This window comes from Homalodisca vitripennis, unplaced genomic scaffold (assembly GCF_021130785.1).
Source record: "Homalodisca vitripennis isolate AUS2020 unplaced genomic scaffold, UT_GWSS_2.1 ScUCBcl_6504;HRSCAF=13745, whole genome shotgun sequence".
Taxonomy (NCBI): Eukaryota; Metazoa; Arthropoda; class Insecta; order Hemiptera; family Cicadellidae; genus Homalodisca; species Homalodisca vitripennis.
The window spans coordinates 41,859-57,426 of NW_025782617.1; the positions used below are offsets into that span (position 1 = coordinate 41,859).

A 15,568-nucleotide genomic window follows, 5' to 3' on the forward strand; every position below is an offset into this window, starting at 1 on the left:
ATAGGTCAAGAAATGTCACTTTTGACTTTTGCCGCTAGCCATCATTTTGTAGTTTTTATAAAAAACATTAAATGTCTAGAACTAGTAAATCTACAGCTATGAAACCTCGCACATTGGTATTATAATATAAGAGGAAATTTTTTTAATAATTGTGTGATTTGCTTTAATATAAACAAAATGGCATCTGATGAAAATGTTGAAAGTCAAATAACAAAAGAACCAGTATAGTTATAAAAAATTCACAATATACCAGTTTATTCTTATTCTATTACTTTTCTAATCAGATTAGGAAACTAACATCATTGAAGGCAATTGATTGTCGAATCTTCTGGCCTGAGACTCACGGGTGTCCATGATGATGAAGCATATTTATTTACAAATTGAAAGTAGTCTTAGTAAATCTTACACCTTAATTAATTAGTCAGTATACAATATACTCACATGGATGTCCATAATGGATTGCAAACTGAGCAGGTGGTGGGATCGCAGGTTGTTGGAAAGAGAGTCCAACTGTTGCCACGTACTCAGAAACTGCAGGAGACTATTCTCGCAGGTCATCTTACTTCGCTGTACGTCATCCTTTACTATTTCTATGACACTCAGATACTCCCCCAGGTGTGACTAAAACAAAAACGAGAGTAAATTGTTGCCACATACTCAGGAACTACAGGACTGAGACTATTGTCACAGGTCATCTTACAGCGCTGTACGTCATTCTTTACTATTTCTACGACAATCAGATACTCCCCCACGTGTGACTACAACAAAAATGAGAGTCAAATTGTTGCCACGTACTCAGGAACTACAGGAGACTATTGTCACAGGTCATCTTACAGCGCTGTACGTCATCCTTTACTATCTGTACCACAGTCAGATACTCCCCCAGGTGTGACTACAACAAAAATGAGAGACAAATTGTTGCCACATACTCAGGAACTACAGGAGACTATTGTCACAGGTCATCTTACAGCGCTGTACGTCATCCTTTACTATTTCTATGACACTCAGATACTCCCCCAGGCGTGACTACAACAAAAATGAGAGACAAATTGTTGCCACATACTCAGGAACTACAGGAGACTATTGTCACAGGTCATCTTACTGTGCTGCATGTCATCCTTTACTATCTGTACCACAGTCAGATACTCCCCAGGTGTGACTACAACAAAAACGAGAGTAAATTGTTGCCACATACTCAGGAACTACAAGAGACTATTGTCACAGGTCATCTTACAGCGCTGTACGTCATTCTTTACTATTTATACGACAATCAGATACTCCCCCAGGTGTGACTACAACAAAAACGAGAGACAAATTGTTGCCACATACTCAGGAAACTACAGGAGACTATTGTCACAGGTCATCTTACTGTGCTGCATATCATCCTTTACTATCTGTACCACAGTCAGATACTCCCCTAGGTGTGACTACAACAAAAACGAGAGTAAATTGTTGCCACATACTCAGGAACTACAGGAGACTATTGTCACAGGTCATCTTACAGCGCTGTACGTCATTCTTTACTATTTATACGGCAATCAGATACTCCCCAGGTGTGACTACAACAAAAACGAGAGTAAATTGTTGCCACATACTCAGGAACTACAAGAGACTATTGTCACAGGTCATCTTACAGCACTGTACGTCATTCTTTACTATTTATACGACAATCAGATACTCCCCCAGGTGTGACTACAACAAAAATGAGAGACAAATTGTTGCCACATACTCAGGAACTACAGGAGACTATTGTCACAGGTCATCTTACTGTGCTGCATGTCATCCTTTACTATCTGTACCACAGTCAGATACTCCTCCAGGTATGACTACAACAAAAATGAGAGCCAAATTGTTGCCACATACTCAGGAACTACAGGAGACTATTGTCACAGGTCATCTTACAGCGCTGTACGTCATTCTTTACTATTTATACGGCAATCAGATACTCCCCCAGGTGTGACTACAACAAAAATGAGAGACAAATTGTTGCCACATACTCAGGAACTACAGGAGACTATTGTCACAGGTCATCTTACAGCGCTGTACGTCATTCTTTACTATCTGTACCACAGTCAGATACTCCCCTAGGTGTGACTACAACAAAAACGAGAGTAAATTGTTGCCACATATTCAGGAACTACAGGAGACTATTGTCACAGGTCATCTTACAGCGCTGTACGTCATTCTTTACTATTTATACGACAATCAGATACTCCCCCAGGTGTGACTACAACAAAAATGAGAGACAAATTGTTGCCACATACTCAGGAACTACAAGAGACTATTGTCACAGGTCATCTTACAGCACTGTACGTCATTCTTTACTATTTATACGACAATCAGATACTCCCCCAGGTGTGACTACAACAAAAATGAGAGACAAATTGTTGCCACATACTCAGGAACTACAGGAGACTATTGTCACAGGTCATCTTACTGTGCTGCATGTCATCCTTTGCTATCTGTACCACAGTCAGATACTCCTCCAGGTATGACTACAACAAAAATGAGAGCCAAATTGTTGCCACATACTCAGGAACTACAGGAGACTATTGTCACAGGTCATCTTACAGCGCTGTACGTCATTCTTTACTATTTATACGGCAATCAGATACTCTCCAGGTGTGACTACAACAAAAATGAGAGTAAATTGTTGCCACATACTCAGGAACTACAAGAGACTATTGTCACAGGTCATCTTACAGCGCTGTACGTCATTCTTTACTTGTTATATGACAATCAGATACTCCCCCAGGTGTGACTACAACAAAAACGAGAGTAAATTGTTGCCACATACTCAGGAACTACAGGAGATTATTGTCACAGGTCATCTTACTGTGCTGCATGTCATCCTTTACTATCTGTACCACAGTCAGATACTCCTCCAGGTATGATTACAACAAAAATGAGAGTCAAATTGTTGCCACATACTCAGGAACTACAGGAGAATATTGTCACAGGTCATCTTACAGCGCTGTACGTCATCCTTTACTATCTGTACCACAGTCAGATACTCCCCCAGGTGTGACTACAACAAAAATGAGAGTCAAATTGTTGCCACATACTCAGGAACTACAGGAGACTATTGTCACAAATCATCTTACAGCGCTGTACGTCATTCTTTACTATCTGTACCACAGTCAGATACTCCTCCAGGTGTGACTACAACAAAAATGAGAGTCAAATTGTTGCCACATACTCAGGAACTACAGGAGACTATTGTCACAGGTCATCTTACAGCGCTGTACGTCATCCTTTACTATCTGTACCACAGTCAGATACTCCCCCAGGTGTGACTACAACAAAAATGAGAGTCAAATTGTTGCCACATACTCAGGAACTACAGGAGACTATTGTCACAGGTCATCTTACAGCGCTGTACGTCATTCTTTACTATCTGTACCACAGTCAGATACTCCTCCAGGTGTGACTACAACAAACACAAGAGAGAAAAGTAAATTCTGTATATAATCATTATAACTGTCCATCTTCCCTTGCCTAGCTCGGGCTATCTCCACTACAAGCCACAACATTATGTACAACTCTGATGTACATTTTAACATAATAATATTAAATATGTATTAACTTTTAATAGACACACAATAGACGTGTAACTTCATGACTAGACATGTTACCCTGATATGTTCAGACTTCCGGTTGTCAGCCAGCCATTGTGACAAGGCACTGTTGAAGTCGTCTGCCACAGACAGCACACTGGTGTTCTGCGTACAGTGGATCTCTGACAGGAACAGCCAGGGCAAAAGGTGGTCTTTGTTCCTAAAATCAAAGAGTAAGATAGAACATTTAATAGCAAGTATGTTTAATAATAATTACACATTTCCTGCCAAAAGCAGGTTCGAATAGCACTTGAAGAAATAACATGAACAAAACAAAGAATTAGATTTTCTTTTATATCAATAGTTTACACTATATTTATCCAAATTAAAAAAAAGATCTGTTAAAAGCTATAATTAGAATTTTTAAAAAATAATGAGAATATAACAAGACAGTGGAGTATGTCGTATATATATTCATACCACTGCAAAATGTAATTCAGTGTTTCAAAACATAAATAAAGATAAAATAACAACAATAACAATGAAGAGTGTAATATTTGTAAAGTAAAACAATACTTATATTGATTAAGCGAAGAAAATGTACTAAGTCAGATTCGAGAAATTCTTCAATTATTGTGCATGAGTGTACAAACTCAGTTTTAAATGTATTCTTTTCTCGGTGGAATAAAAATGTATGAACATAATATATTACTCACCATTAACAACTATTTAGTACATAAAATATTTATAAAATATTGTGCCACAACTACAAGTTTACTTTATCTTATCTTACTTATAATTATAATTTGAAACATAAAAGTAACATTACCAGTCATCAGTCCAAATATCATCTAGTACACCCTCCAGCTGAACTTTCTTCAAGGTGTCATTCAATTTTGTCCAATCTGACAGGTGAGCGAAGCACTGTCAATAAATCAAAATAAATCAGTACAAATTTAAAAACTCTAAAACAAAATTAGTTAATAGAAATCTTACTATGTGAGTTTTTTAATGCAAAGATTTATAACTTGTGTATGTGTTTTTTTATGTAGCAATACAGAGTATAATTCTTAATTATGGATTTCTTTTTTAAATGTGTAAGCAATAATGTTTGTTAGGTTTGATAATTTTCTCATTATTTAAAATTAATTTATGATTATTCATTAATTTTTAAAGTTATGTCATAAATCTTATTGCAGAGTGATCCCTTGCAATGTAATTCTGCGGGATGAGATATAATTTTTTGACCTCTATACTGATACTTTTTTCTGGTCAAATCTAACAGATTACGGTGACATCTTTAGTTTGCCTAATCACTTTTACTAATAAATTATATTTTATTACTATTATAGTATTGTAAACGGTTTGTAATATAAAGTTCACTCATTCCATGTTTAAGTTTTGATTTTGGTCAATAGGATCTAGCTAACCCGAGTAAACAAATTAAATAAAACAAAAAAATATTATTAAAGTAAGATGTGGCAAATTTAAAATTAAAAAACAAACTGGAAAACATTATTAATAATAATAATAAATAATAATAATAAATTCGTTTATTTGTCGTAAAACATGTTACATGCATTGACAAAGTCTAATTCAGCTACAGACTAAGTAGCATTGTCTCTAAATAATATTTAATAAGTATAATACATAAATATTATACAGGGTGATTCAAAACTAAACGGCAATCTCTCGGGAGCTTATTCTATAGCTAAAAACAAGTAAAAAAGTTCATATAACCATATGCCCGGAAACGCTTCGTTAGCGAGTTACGCCTAGCGAAAGATTTCGCCCGGATTTCAGAACCCTTGGTGAAGTCAGGCCGTATAGAAATGGTAAAGGTAGTTACAAAGATACAAATACGATTGTTTTTTATGTTTTTATATCTAACAAATTTATTAAAATTCGTCCCAGAGCTGTAAATGCAATACTTTCAGAGATATCTTACGTAAAACACAAGAATTGGTGCAAAGAAATAACACATTTTTGTGTTTAACGTAAGATTACTTCCATAAATGTTAAATAAAGGTCATTTTTTTCTTAAACAGATTTGTAGAACATTTAATTCTGAAAAGATTCATGTGAATTACTTAGGAAAAAAATTAATAATAGGTATTGAAATTTAGCTTTATTTAAAAATAAAACAGACGCACAAAAATGCATATTCTTATCTGCATAAAATATTAACTAATGTTTAGGTTGTGAGTAACAGCTGATCATTTATTCTAGACTGAACATTAACATAAAATGTATTTACCTTTATAAAACTGTAATAATCACCTGTAATAGTTGCTCAAAGTGTCCTCCGTTGTTAGCAATGCACGTTTTCGCACGACGAATCCACTCTTTTCTAGCGCGTTTCATAACGTTTGGAGCATTCTTGATAGTTTCTGCCGCCTCTGTAATGCAATTACGTAACTCCTCTATAGTGTTAATCCGTTTTGAATAAACAATTGACTTCATCCAACCCCATAAGAAAAAGTCTGCTGGCGTGAGGTCAGGAGAACGTGGTGGCCATTTTACTGGTCCATTTCGACCAATCCATTGTCTACTGTATGTATCATTTAAATAGTTTTTCACATCATTAGAAAAATGTGGAGGTGCTCCGTCGTGCATAAACCATGCATTTATTCTGTTTTGAACAGGAATAACTTCCAAGAGGGTAGCCAGGTTTGTTCTTAAAAAATTTAAGTACGCTACTCCATTAGTCGATTAGGGAGGAAAAATGGACCAATCAAATTATCACCCAGAACACCAAGCCATACATTGACTGAAAATGTATGTTGAAAATGCCTCGTCGCAGTTTCATGTGGGTTGTCGTATGCCCAAGTATGGGTATTACGAAAATTTACAATTCCATTTCTAGTAAAACAGGATTCATCAGTAACGAGAATACGCCGAAGAAAATACTGATGTCGTAAACAATTTCTTCTTAACCAGCGGCAGAACATCTTCCGTTTATTAAGATCTTGCGGTAATAAGTCTTGAACACGTGTTATATGGAATGGGTACAACTGTGCTTCATGAAGTGTCCGCCATATACGCTTGACTGGCAAATATTTAACTGACGTGATAATCGTCTGGTGCTTGTGGTTGGTGATAATTCTACAGCATTTATTATTGCTTGTTCATTATTATAGTTTCCTAGCGCTACGTTGATGACCAGTATCTATTCGCTTCGGTTTAAAGCTACCAGTTTCTCTAAGTCGTCTCTCCACAGCTTCAAATGTTTTGCGATCAGGTGTTCTTCGATGTGGAAAAGTATCACGATATTCCTGAACTGCAGCTAAACCATTCTTGTTAACTTTGCCATAAATCAGTATCATGTCCGTATACTCTTCAAATGAATACATACCATTTACATTATCTGCCATTATTTACTAAGATAATTACATACACTTTTATAAAAATATTTAATAAAATATTTTAAAAATAAATATTTAATAAAATATTTTATACACTTGTATAAAATATTTCCAAATAATCACAGGATCTCACAAAATACAATCTTCACACGCCACAATACAAAAACCTCCATAAAGGTTATTCAAATATTACTTCATGAACTTAATTGTTGATCAGCTGATATTGCCAACCTTTGCAAAGAAAATATGACGATAAAAAGTGTTGAATAAAATGATCAGCTGTTACTCACAACCTAAACATTAGTTAATATTTTATGCAGATAAGAATATGCATTTTTGTGTGTCTGTTTTATTTTTAAATAAAGCTAAATTTCAATACCTATTATTAATTTTTTTCCTAAGTAATTCACATGAATCTTTTCAGAATTAAATGTTCTATAAATCTGTTTAAGAAAAAAAATGACCTTTATTTAACATTTATGGAAGTAATCTTACGTTAAACACAAAAATGTGTTATTTCTTTGCACCAATTCTTGTGTTTTACGTAAGATATCTCTGAAAGTATTGCATTTACAGCTCTGGGATGAATTTTAATAAATTTTTCAGATATAAAAACATAAAAACAATCGTATTTGTATCTTTGTAACTACCTTTACCATTTTTATACGGCCTGACTTCACCAAGGGTTCTGAAATCCGGGCAAAATCTTTCGCTAGGCGTAACTCGCTAACGAAGCGTTTCCGGGCATATGGTTATATGAACTTTTTTACTTGTTTTTAGCTATAGAATAAGCTCTCGAGAGATTGCCGTTTAGTTTTGAATCACCCTGTATATACAATAATATAAGACATTAATTGTCTAGTTGATAATTATACTAGTTATATTATGAGTTTATCTTAAAACAATCATTAAAAGTCTATTTTGTTAATAGAAAAAAACTCATCAATATTATATAAAGGGTTTTTTAACAGCCAGAGTGCCCAGCATTATTCTGTCACAAATTTCTATATATTTTGGGTATTTTCCAGGATTCAAGGATCATTTGTGGCAAGCACCTATAGCAAGCATTACAGTCTTCCGGCAGAAAATAAGTAAACAATATTTATAAAATTATAAGTTAATCAAATAATTAACTGCCTAAATAGAAAAATGCAAAACAGTACTCTGCCTACTTAGTTATAGGAGAAGGGTAAGGCACTTCGATGCTGTATATTAAAGTAGAAACACAGTAGGCGATGGTACACCCAGAGTAAAACCATTCTGCTCAATATTTCAATACTGAGTATGGCATTTAAAATTTGTTTCCTATAAAAAAATTACATTTTTATAACTCTTAATCTTTCCCTCCCGTACTACTGGCATTCCTGAGCATGAATTAAATGCATTTGAATGTTAACTAAACGTACGACAATAGATGCGCTTTATTCATGACAGCTGCCTGTTATTGATCAGAAACTGATTGTCATAATAACCAAATTCCATTTTGCACTGTACACTGGCGCATATGAGAGTTTTTTCCATGTGGGAAGGATGACAGTGCAATTATTAAGATCTGCGCGAAAGCTCTATTCTGTGTCGGATTGCGTACTATATATTACATCTGAAAACTGTTTATAGTGACTGTAATTAACTTTAATTTGAATACATTTATATTATGATTTTTTTTCTGGTTTTTGGTAAATTGGAAAATTTTATGTTTTCTATTCATTATGTTTCTATACATTATTATTCATTTATTTATTTGTAAAAATATATATTCGGTCATTAACCCTTTGGATGCCAGCCCATTTTCCAAAAGTACTACCCAGAAGCGCCAAGGGCATTTACAGCAGTTTTGCAAGCTTTCACTAAATGTATCATAACTTTTTTATTTTTTAACAGATATTGATGATTTTTTACCATTATTTTGCTTATGAAATGCCCTTGTTCTGTTGGTAAATTTTAGTTGCATAAATGTAATTTAAACTTATACAAAAATTAAAAATTAAGAAAAAAAATTAAAATTTCCAAAAAAACATTTTTTTTAGCACAAATAAGTGGTTTAAAAGAAAATGTATGCTGATTTCCTGTTATATCCTAGTAAACATATATCTAACCCTTAACCTAATTACAAAATTTCAAAAGTCTACCTTATATAGAAGTCCAGTTATGATTTTTTTCACTAAATGTGACACGGGCACAGTTTTTGTAATTTGCATGGACGTTGTATGTAATGTTACACTATATTCACAAATCAATATTTGACACTATACAAATCGGTACTTTGGGATTATACCAACCACACCACTATGAAAAACACAAAAGTATAAATTTATAGATATATTATAAACAAACATTGTAGAACGAAAAAACAACTTTTTAATTACAAAATTACAAACTTACAAAGATTATCAATTGTTAATGAGGTCAGATTCGCTTAAACTTTTTTCAATGAACTTAGAACATTATAAAACGATGTATTTGAGTAACAGAACTAGCATTCCATCAATCAACAAGCATTTCCAGGTATTGTGATCGGTATTGTGGTCGCTGTTATCTTATCTTTCTCGAGAATCTCGATTACGGCAGGCCGCGCGGCATCACATGATTATTTAAGTTTTTTGCACGGTACATAATTGCCTTTCCATTACAATTCAATTTATATTTCTGATCAGCCCCTCTAGAATTATATTTACTGATAGATACTATCTCGAGGGATGTTTTTCTTTCGTTGACATCAGCGCGAGCTTCGGAAGCACCTTCGGGCCGGCCGGAGGCACTCGCATTTTGGTTGGCGGAGTTTGATCAAGAATAATGACAAGTTTTGTGTGTTTTTTTTTTTCAATAAAGAGTTTAGTTTTTTGTTTGGTAATGTTTGTTTTTGTTGAATTTTTGTGTTTGGAGAAATGTAGGGGTAAAATACGAAAGTACACAACAAAGCGAACGGGGCGGCGAGACTCTGCAATCACGTTATCTACTACACCGCTCGACTTTGACCTCTGTCTGAGGATGGGGAGGGGTTTGCGATAAGACAATTCCTGTTTTATATACTGACGAAATATTGTTCTAACTACGCTAATCTAGTAATCAGTAGAAGCTAAATGTCAACTGTCTGAGGATGGGGAGGGGTTTGCGATAAGACAATTCCTGTTTTATATCGACGAAATATTGTTCTACGCTAATCTAGTAATCAGTAGAAGCTAAATGTCAACTGTCTGAGGATGGGGAGGGGTTTGCGATAAGACAATTCCTGTTTTATACTGACGAAATATTGTATCTCTACACGCTAATCTAGTAATCAGTAGAAGCTAAATGTCAACTGTCTGAGGATGGGGAGGGGTTTGCGATAAGACAATTCCTGTTTTATATCGACGAAATATTGTTCTACGCTAATCTATTAATCAGTTGAAGCTAAATGTCAAATAACGATTCATGTCTGGGTGTGGTCTGTATAATCCCAAAGTACCAATGAATCTAATAAAAGGGGCATAGTAAAAATGCCCTAACAACAAAAGTAATGAGAGAATTACAAACGTAAACAACTCATAGCAACACGAACGTAACCTCAATCTCGACCAAACAATTCAACAGCTGTGAAGCTCAAATACGACCAAAACAAACAGTCCATAAAGGAATTAACTACTTTGTGGTTGCAAAGCAACTAATCGACTATCGATTAGTCAAAATTTCGCGGCAATAAGATGAACTATAAGAAAATTACAGGTGAAAAACGTGACTTACCTATATTACGGCCGTTGGCGATTTTCAGTTGAGTAGCCGACGGCCGTTAATACCGGTACGTTGGCATCCAAAGGGTTAAAATTCAGTTTTAATTTTCCTATTTCTTATAATAATTTTAGAAATCTTATTTCAAATAGACCTTTAAGCAAATTAACATTATATTTGTAAAAGTTAATTGCAGGCTAAGAAGAAATATAGAAATTTATATGCAGCGCTCTAAGGGATATCATATCAAAACTCTTGTAGAACAGCTTTAACATATAACAACCTCTATTGAAAACTAGCTTACTTACTTTTATAGGCTTGCTTAATAAATCACTGCCACAAACCTTACAATTAACCTGGTTAGTGCAGAGTTACACCCCACTGGAGCTTATCACAGGTGAAAAGCACCAACCATTTGACCAAGTTAAGTTTTTAATGATTCTAAAAATCATTTATCTGATTTAAAAAATAATATAAAATTAATTCAGTTGACAGAAAAAATGTAACCACACATTCGGGGTGAACAGGTCTTTAGGAACACTGTAATCCAGATCACTCATTCACCTGAGTGACCCGTTGGAATTGAACACGGCTGTTACCGAATGACACATCTTAAATGATGCCATTTTAGTGCTGATATCAGCTGACTTGCAGACAAGATCTTATCTCTCATCACCATTCGTCTCATGGTTCATTGACTAGCTAACAATGTATACTGTGTAGTTTCTTTCAGTACATTAAAAACCACAATGGTAAAATCATTTATTAATATAATTTAATGTTAAAAAAACTGACGTAGCAATTGCAGAATTTATTGAGACCATGGAAGTTTTATTCTTAAAGTGCATTTTAGAGAACTGAAAATTTTGAAACTCTAACAAAAGGTTCAATTTTCCTGGATAGTGATAAAAATGTCCTCATTTTCCCATAAAATCCAGGCTATTTTTATTTTTCCATACACTTCCAGAATTCTTGATTTTCTAGGATTGATAATGATACCCTGATTTAAAAAATGGTAAATTATTCCAATAAATAATTACTTATTAAATACCACTAGGGATTTTCATGAACACATAATTAAATTCAAAGTAATAAACTTTAATAATAGTGTGAAGTTAAAGTTTTTTTTTATATTTACTAGTAGAGATAACAGTAACAAATTATTATAAAGTTTTTAAACACAACTAGGAGAGCTTGTACATAAACAAGAAATACCTTGAAACAAGCCTCGTACAGAAAGTTCTCTGCAGGACTGTCTTTGCTTTTTGGCAGAGATTGGGTGTAAAGCTGCAAAGCAAACTTCCAACGCCTCTCATCCTCAACCTGCAGAGCCTCCCTCACAGAGTTAGCACACGCCTCAGCAATCTTGTCCTCAAACAGGCCTTGCACCACATCCTTTTCTTCCATACTGTGGTATATCCTGTACATGTCAATGGTAGCTATCAAGGACAAGCAGACTGGATCCTTGGATTACCTGATCTACCGGTTGTACTAAATCTCATATAGTTCATTTCAGCAAAACCGAATCTGATGTCTCATGAATGTTTGTATCAAATTAATAGTTTATATGTTTATCATATGTAATCTCATGCCTCATCAAGTTGTATGTTTGTTTTGTACGCATAATATTCAACGATTATTCCATGATCTTTGTCATGTGTCTATCAACACCACATTTTGTGACTGCAATGTCTGTATCTGCTTTGTCTATTTGTGTTTTATTTATACTGTACCAGAATTATCCATATCGAGTTGTACAACCTTTTTTCATATTACGACAATGTAGTTCATGTTTATTAACAGCCTTTGTGATGCAGCCATTCATTTTTCATCAAATTTCCTACACACTTTGTACCATACCATTTGTACTATTACAGGTAACTGTTCACACCACATCAAGTGTTAAACTCCTTTCTGTTGTCACCATTTAATTCATATTGATTTGAAATGTGTCACATGTTACTTAATTTTATACTTCAATATAATAAGTTCAATAACCGCATCCATTTTTTTGTTACAATGCGTTGCAATTAAATTCAACTCAAAAGTTCGAGTACTTTCAAACAGTTTTGCTGTTTTATACAAAAAGCTAACAATACACAACAAAACTTAACAGTGGACCATTAAACAACACAAACACACACACTCACATAAATTACGCATTTGTACCTTTAATTAGTGTTGATGTATGTTTCTAAATATTAAATCATTTACAACTATAAATAAACTGGGAACTTGAAAATCGTTTTGATTTGTAGCCATTCCTCATTTGAGTTAAGGATGTTAGCCTCGGTGCTGTAATAGTGGTCTGAATCATATGGATAATGGAATGGAGGAGTGAGGTAAAACCTTGTTGGTTATGTTTGTCCCTTAATGCACTCATACTCAATCAAAGGAATCTAAAGATGGCCACAGTTTGAAGCTGAGCTGAATGAATGAATGAATAATTCCATCACTTTTACATGAACTACAGATGTGAAACTATGAAGAAAGATTTCCTTCTCCATCGGATAAGTATAAAATTGAGGAAGGAATCAGAAAAGACGTACTCAATCAATAAATGAAATATATTGTTATAGTTTGTATAATTATTATGTTCACTGAAGTAAAAACATTGTAATGTTAAAATCCTATTGTAACTATATATAAGTGAAGTAAATTTAGTTGAATTAATCTTTAAAAGGTTTTGTATAAAAGTATTCACTTTGTTGACAACGTTTAATGTGGGATTAACTGTGCGAAAACAGCACTCTTGAAGGCAATATTGTGTATGTCCCACCAAAATGGGAATCTGTAAAATTACATTTTACTGCCTTACAAAATTTAACGTTACATAGTATGTATATACTGGAGTGTGTAATGTATGTCAGATCTAACAAGTGTAATTTTGAAACTTACAGTAACATATATAATTATAATATGCCAAACAAAAATGATGTAGTTTTGCCTCAACATAATTTAACATTCTTTAAGAAAAAAGCGTCCTATGATGGAATAACGTTTTTAAAAATTATTACAAAATAAATTCAGGCTGTTCACGATACTAACAAATTTAGATCAATTTTATAATAATTTTTGGCACAAAAAGCTTTTTATTCGCTGGAGAAGTTTTACAATCATCAAAATGACAAGTAAATTAAATTAAATGATATAAATTTAGTGAAATATTAATTGAGCTCATACATACAACCTGTATTCTTTTATTTTTTATAAAATTAAATTTGTTAATAGTATAGAATTATATCCTAAAACGAATTGGTTTAATATTCATGTATTGTGACACTCTTCATTGTATGGAACATGAAACATGAATAAAAATGTTTTGACTTTGACTATTGTTACACACAAAACAAATATCTGCCTTTGCAGTCTCATGGAGGTATATAAGATGTAAGCTTCACAAGCAATCCTATTTCATACCAACCTCATGTCTTATTGCTTTATATTAAACAAAAACTAGTGAGGTTGTATGGTGAGGATGCCTATAGAGCCACATGAAAATCTGGTGGTTTAGGTTGTTTACTGAATATAATTGGCTCTTGGCCGTTCTGGACCATGTGTTTTTTGTAATATTCACCTTAGCCTAGAGAACATGAAGATACTCAGAGGATGACCAAACTTGTAAAGGAAAATTATACTACAGAACTTTTGATTAAAAATAACTATCAGTTATTTAAGAAGTTATTTAAGGTAAGACAAAAAACAAAAGTTGCAAGCAAATTAACAAAGAATAAAATCCTATTTATCTTACTACTGTAATTAGTCCTTATGTAAAAGGAATATGAGGCAAAATTCGTAAGATAAATAATAAACATCCGTACTGTTTTTAAATCAAAAATTAATCTAAGAAGTTACTTAACAAAATTAAAACAAAAAAAAACGGGAATCTAAGAATGTAATATATAAAATTGACTGTGGAGGCAAACAGACTCATATCGGCCAAACATCAGACATGTGGAAACGAGGCTAAAAGAACATATTTACAATTATAAAAAAGAAAACATTGAAAAGTCTAAATTAGTTAAACATGCTATAAAGGAAAATCACCATATAAAATTTGAATCATTAAGTGTAGTTTTTAAAGAATCTTCCTCAACAAAAAGAAACAAAATTGAAAGTGCATGTATGGACTGTTTTGAAAAATAAATGTATTTCCCAGCCTTTCGTAAATTTCAGTGACATTTTTCTACCATTAGTTAAAGAAGAAATCCATTCAAAAATTATTAATTGCAAACACATTTTTCTACATAATACTTTTATAACTTATTATTTTTTAGTCTTTACAATTAGTTTTTAAATTTTATTCTAACTATTTTCTCACAGGTTTTTTTTCTATTTTATACAGATGTTTGTCTGTAAAACAATAACTGATGATGTATTAACCAGCGAAAGCGCTTTTAAAATAAATTAATATTGTGGAATAAATAAAAATGTCTTTTATATTAATGACCAAACAAGTACATCTCTGCTATGATTGGTTGGCTACTCACTCTGCGAGGTACACCCAGTCATCTGCATGGGCGCTGCCTCGGGCTCTCTTGGTAGGAGGCTGCCCTACCGCTGTTAGCCATCAGCTTGGCTTCTATTAACAACACTCCTAGAGACATCTGGTGGCTGTTCTTGCACACTAAAACACAACATTTGGCTTTGTTTTCAAAAAATCCTTTCTCTAGTCACCACACACAGTCACATTAAGTAACTGGAAACGTATTATCGTAAGCAATTAGAGCAGGGTTCTCAACCTGGGGGTCACCACCCCCTGTGGACCTAAAAAAAATGTTGTTCCACAATGACTGTGACGACCCTCACCATATAATTGTAAGACTAGACCGATAACATCTTATACGGTCTCAATCAGCCAATTTAAAATATTGAATTATCAGTAACATATTTTATTTTTATTCAACATAACATTAAATGATTAATTGTAATGATGAACAA

General features: G+C 33.5%; 1 protein-coding gene across 1 annotated transcript in view; it reads right to left on the reverse strand.

Annotated features, from left to right (window-relative positions):
- LOC124373840 (DNA-dependent protein kinase catalytic subunit-like) overlaps positions 1 to 15,175 on the reverse strand; it is a 44,574-nt gene extending 29,399 nt beyond the window's left edge. The window contains exons 1-5 of the mRNA XM_046832165.1: positions 15,118 to 15,175; positions 11,843 to 12,047; positions 4,387 to 4,481; positions 3,636 to 3,777; positions 442 to 621 (exon numbers count right to left, since the gene is read on the reverse strand). Of these exons, the coding sequence (XP_046688121.1) occupies positions 442 to 621; positions 3,636 to 3,777; positions 4,387 to 4,481; positions 11,843 to 12,034 (609 nt within the window). The 5' untranslated portion in view covers positions 12,035 to 12,047; positions 15,118 to 15,175. The remainder of the gene's footprint in view (positions 1 to 441; positions 622 to 3,635; positions 3,778 to 4,386; positions 4,482 to 11,842; positions 12,048 to 15,117) is intronic.
- Positions 15,176 to 15,568: the final 393 nt, after the last annotated feature.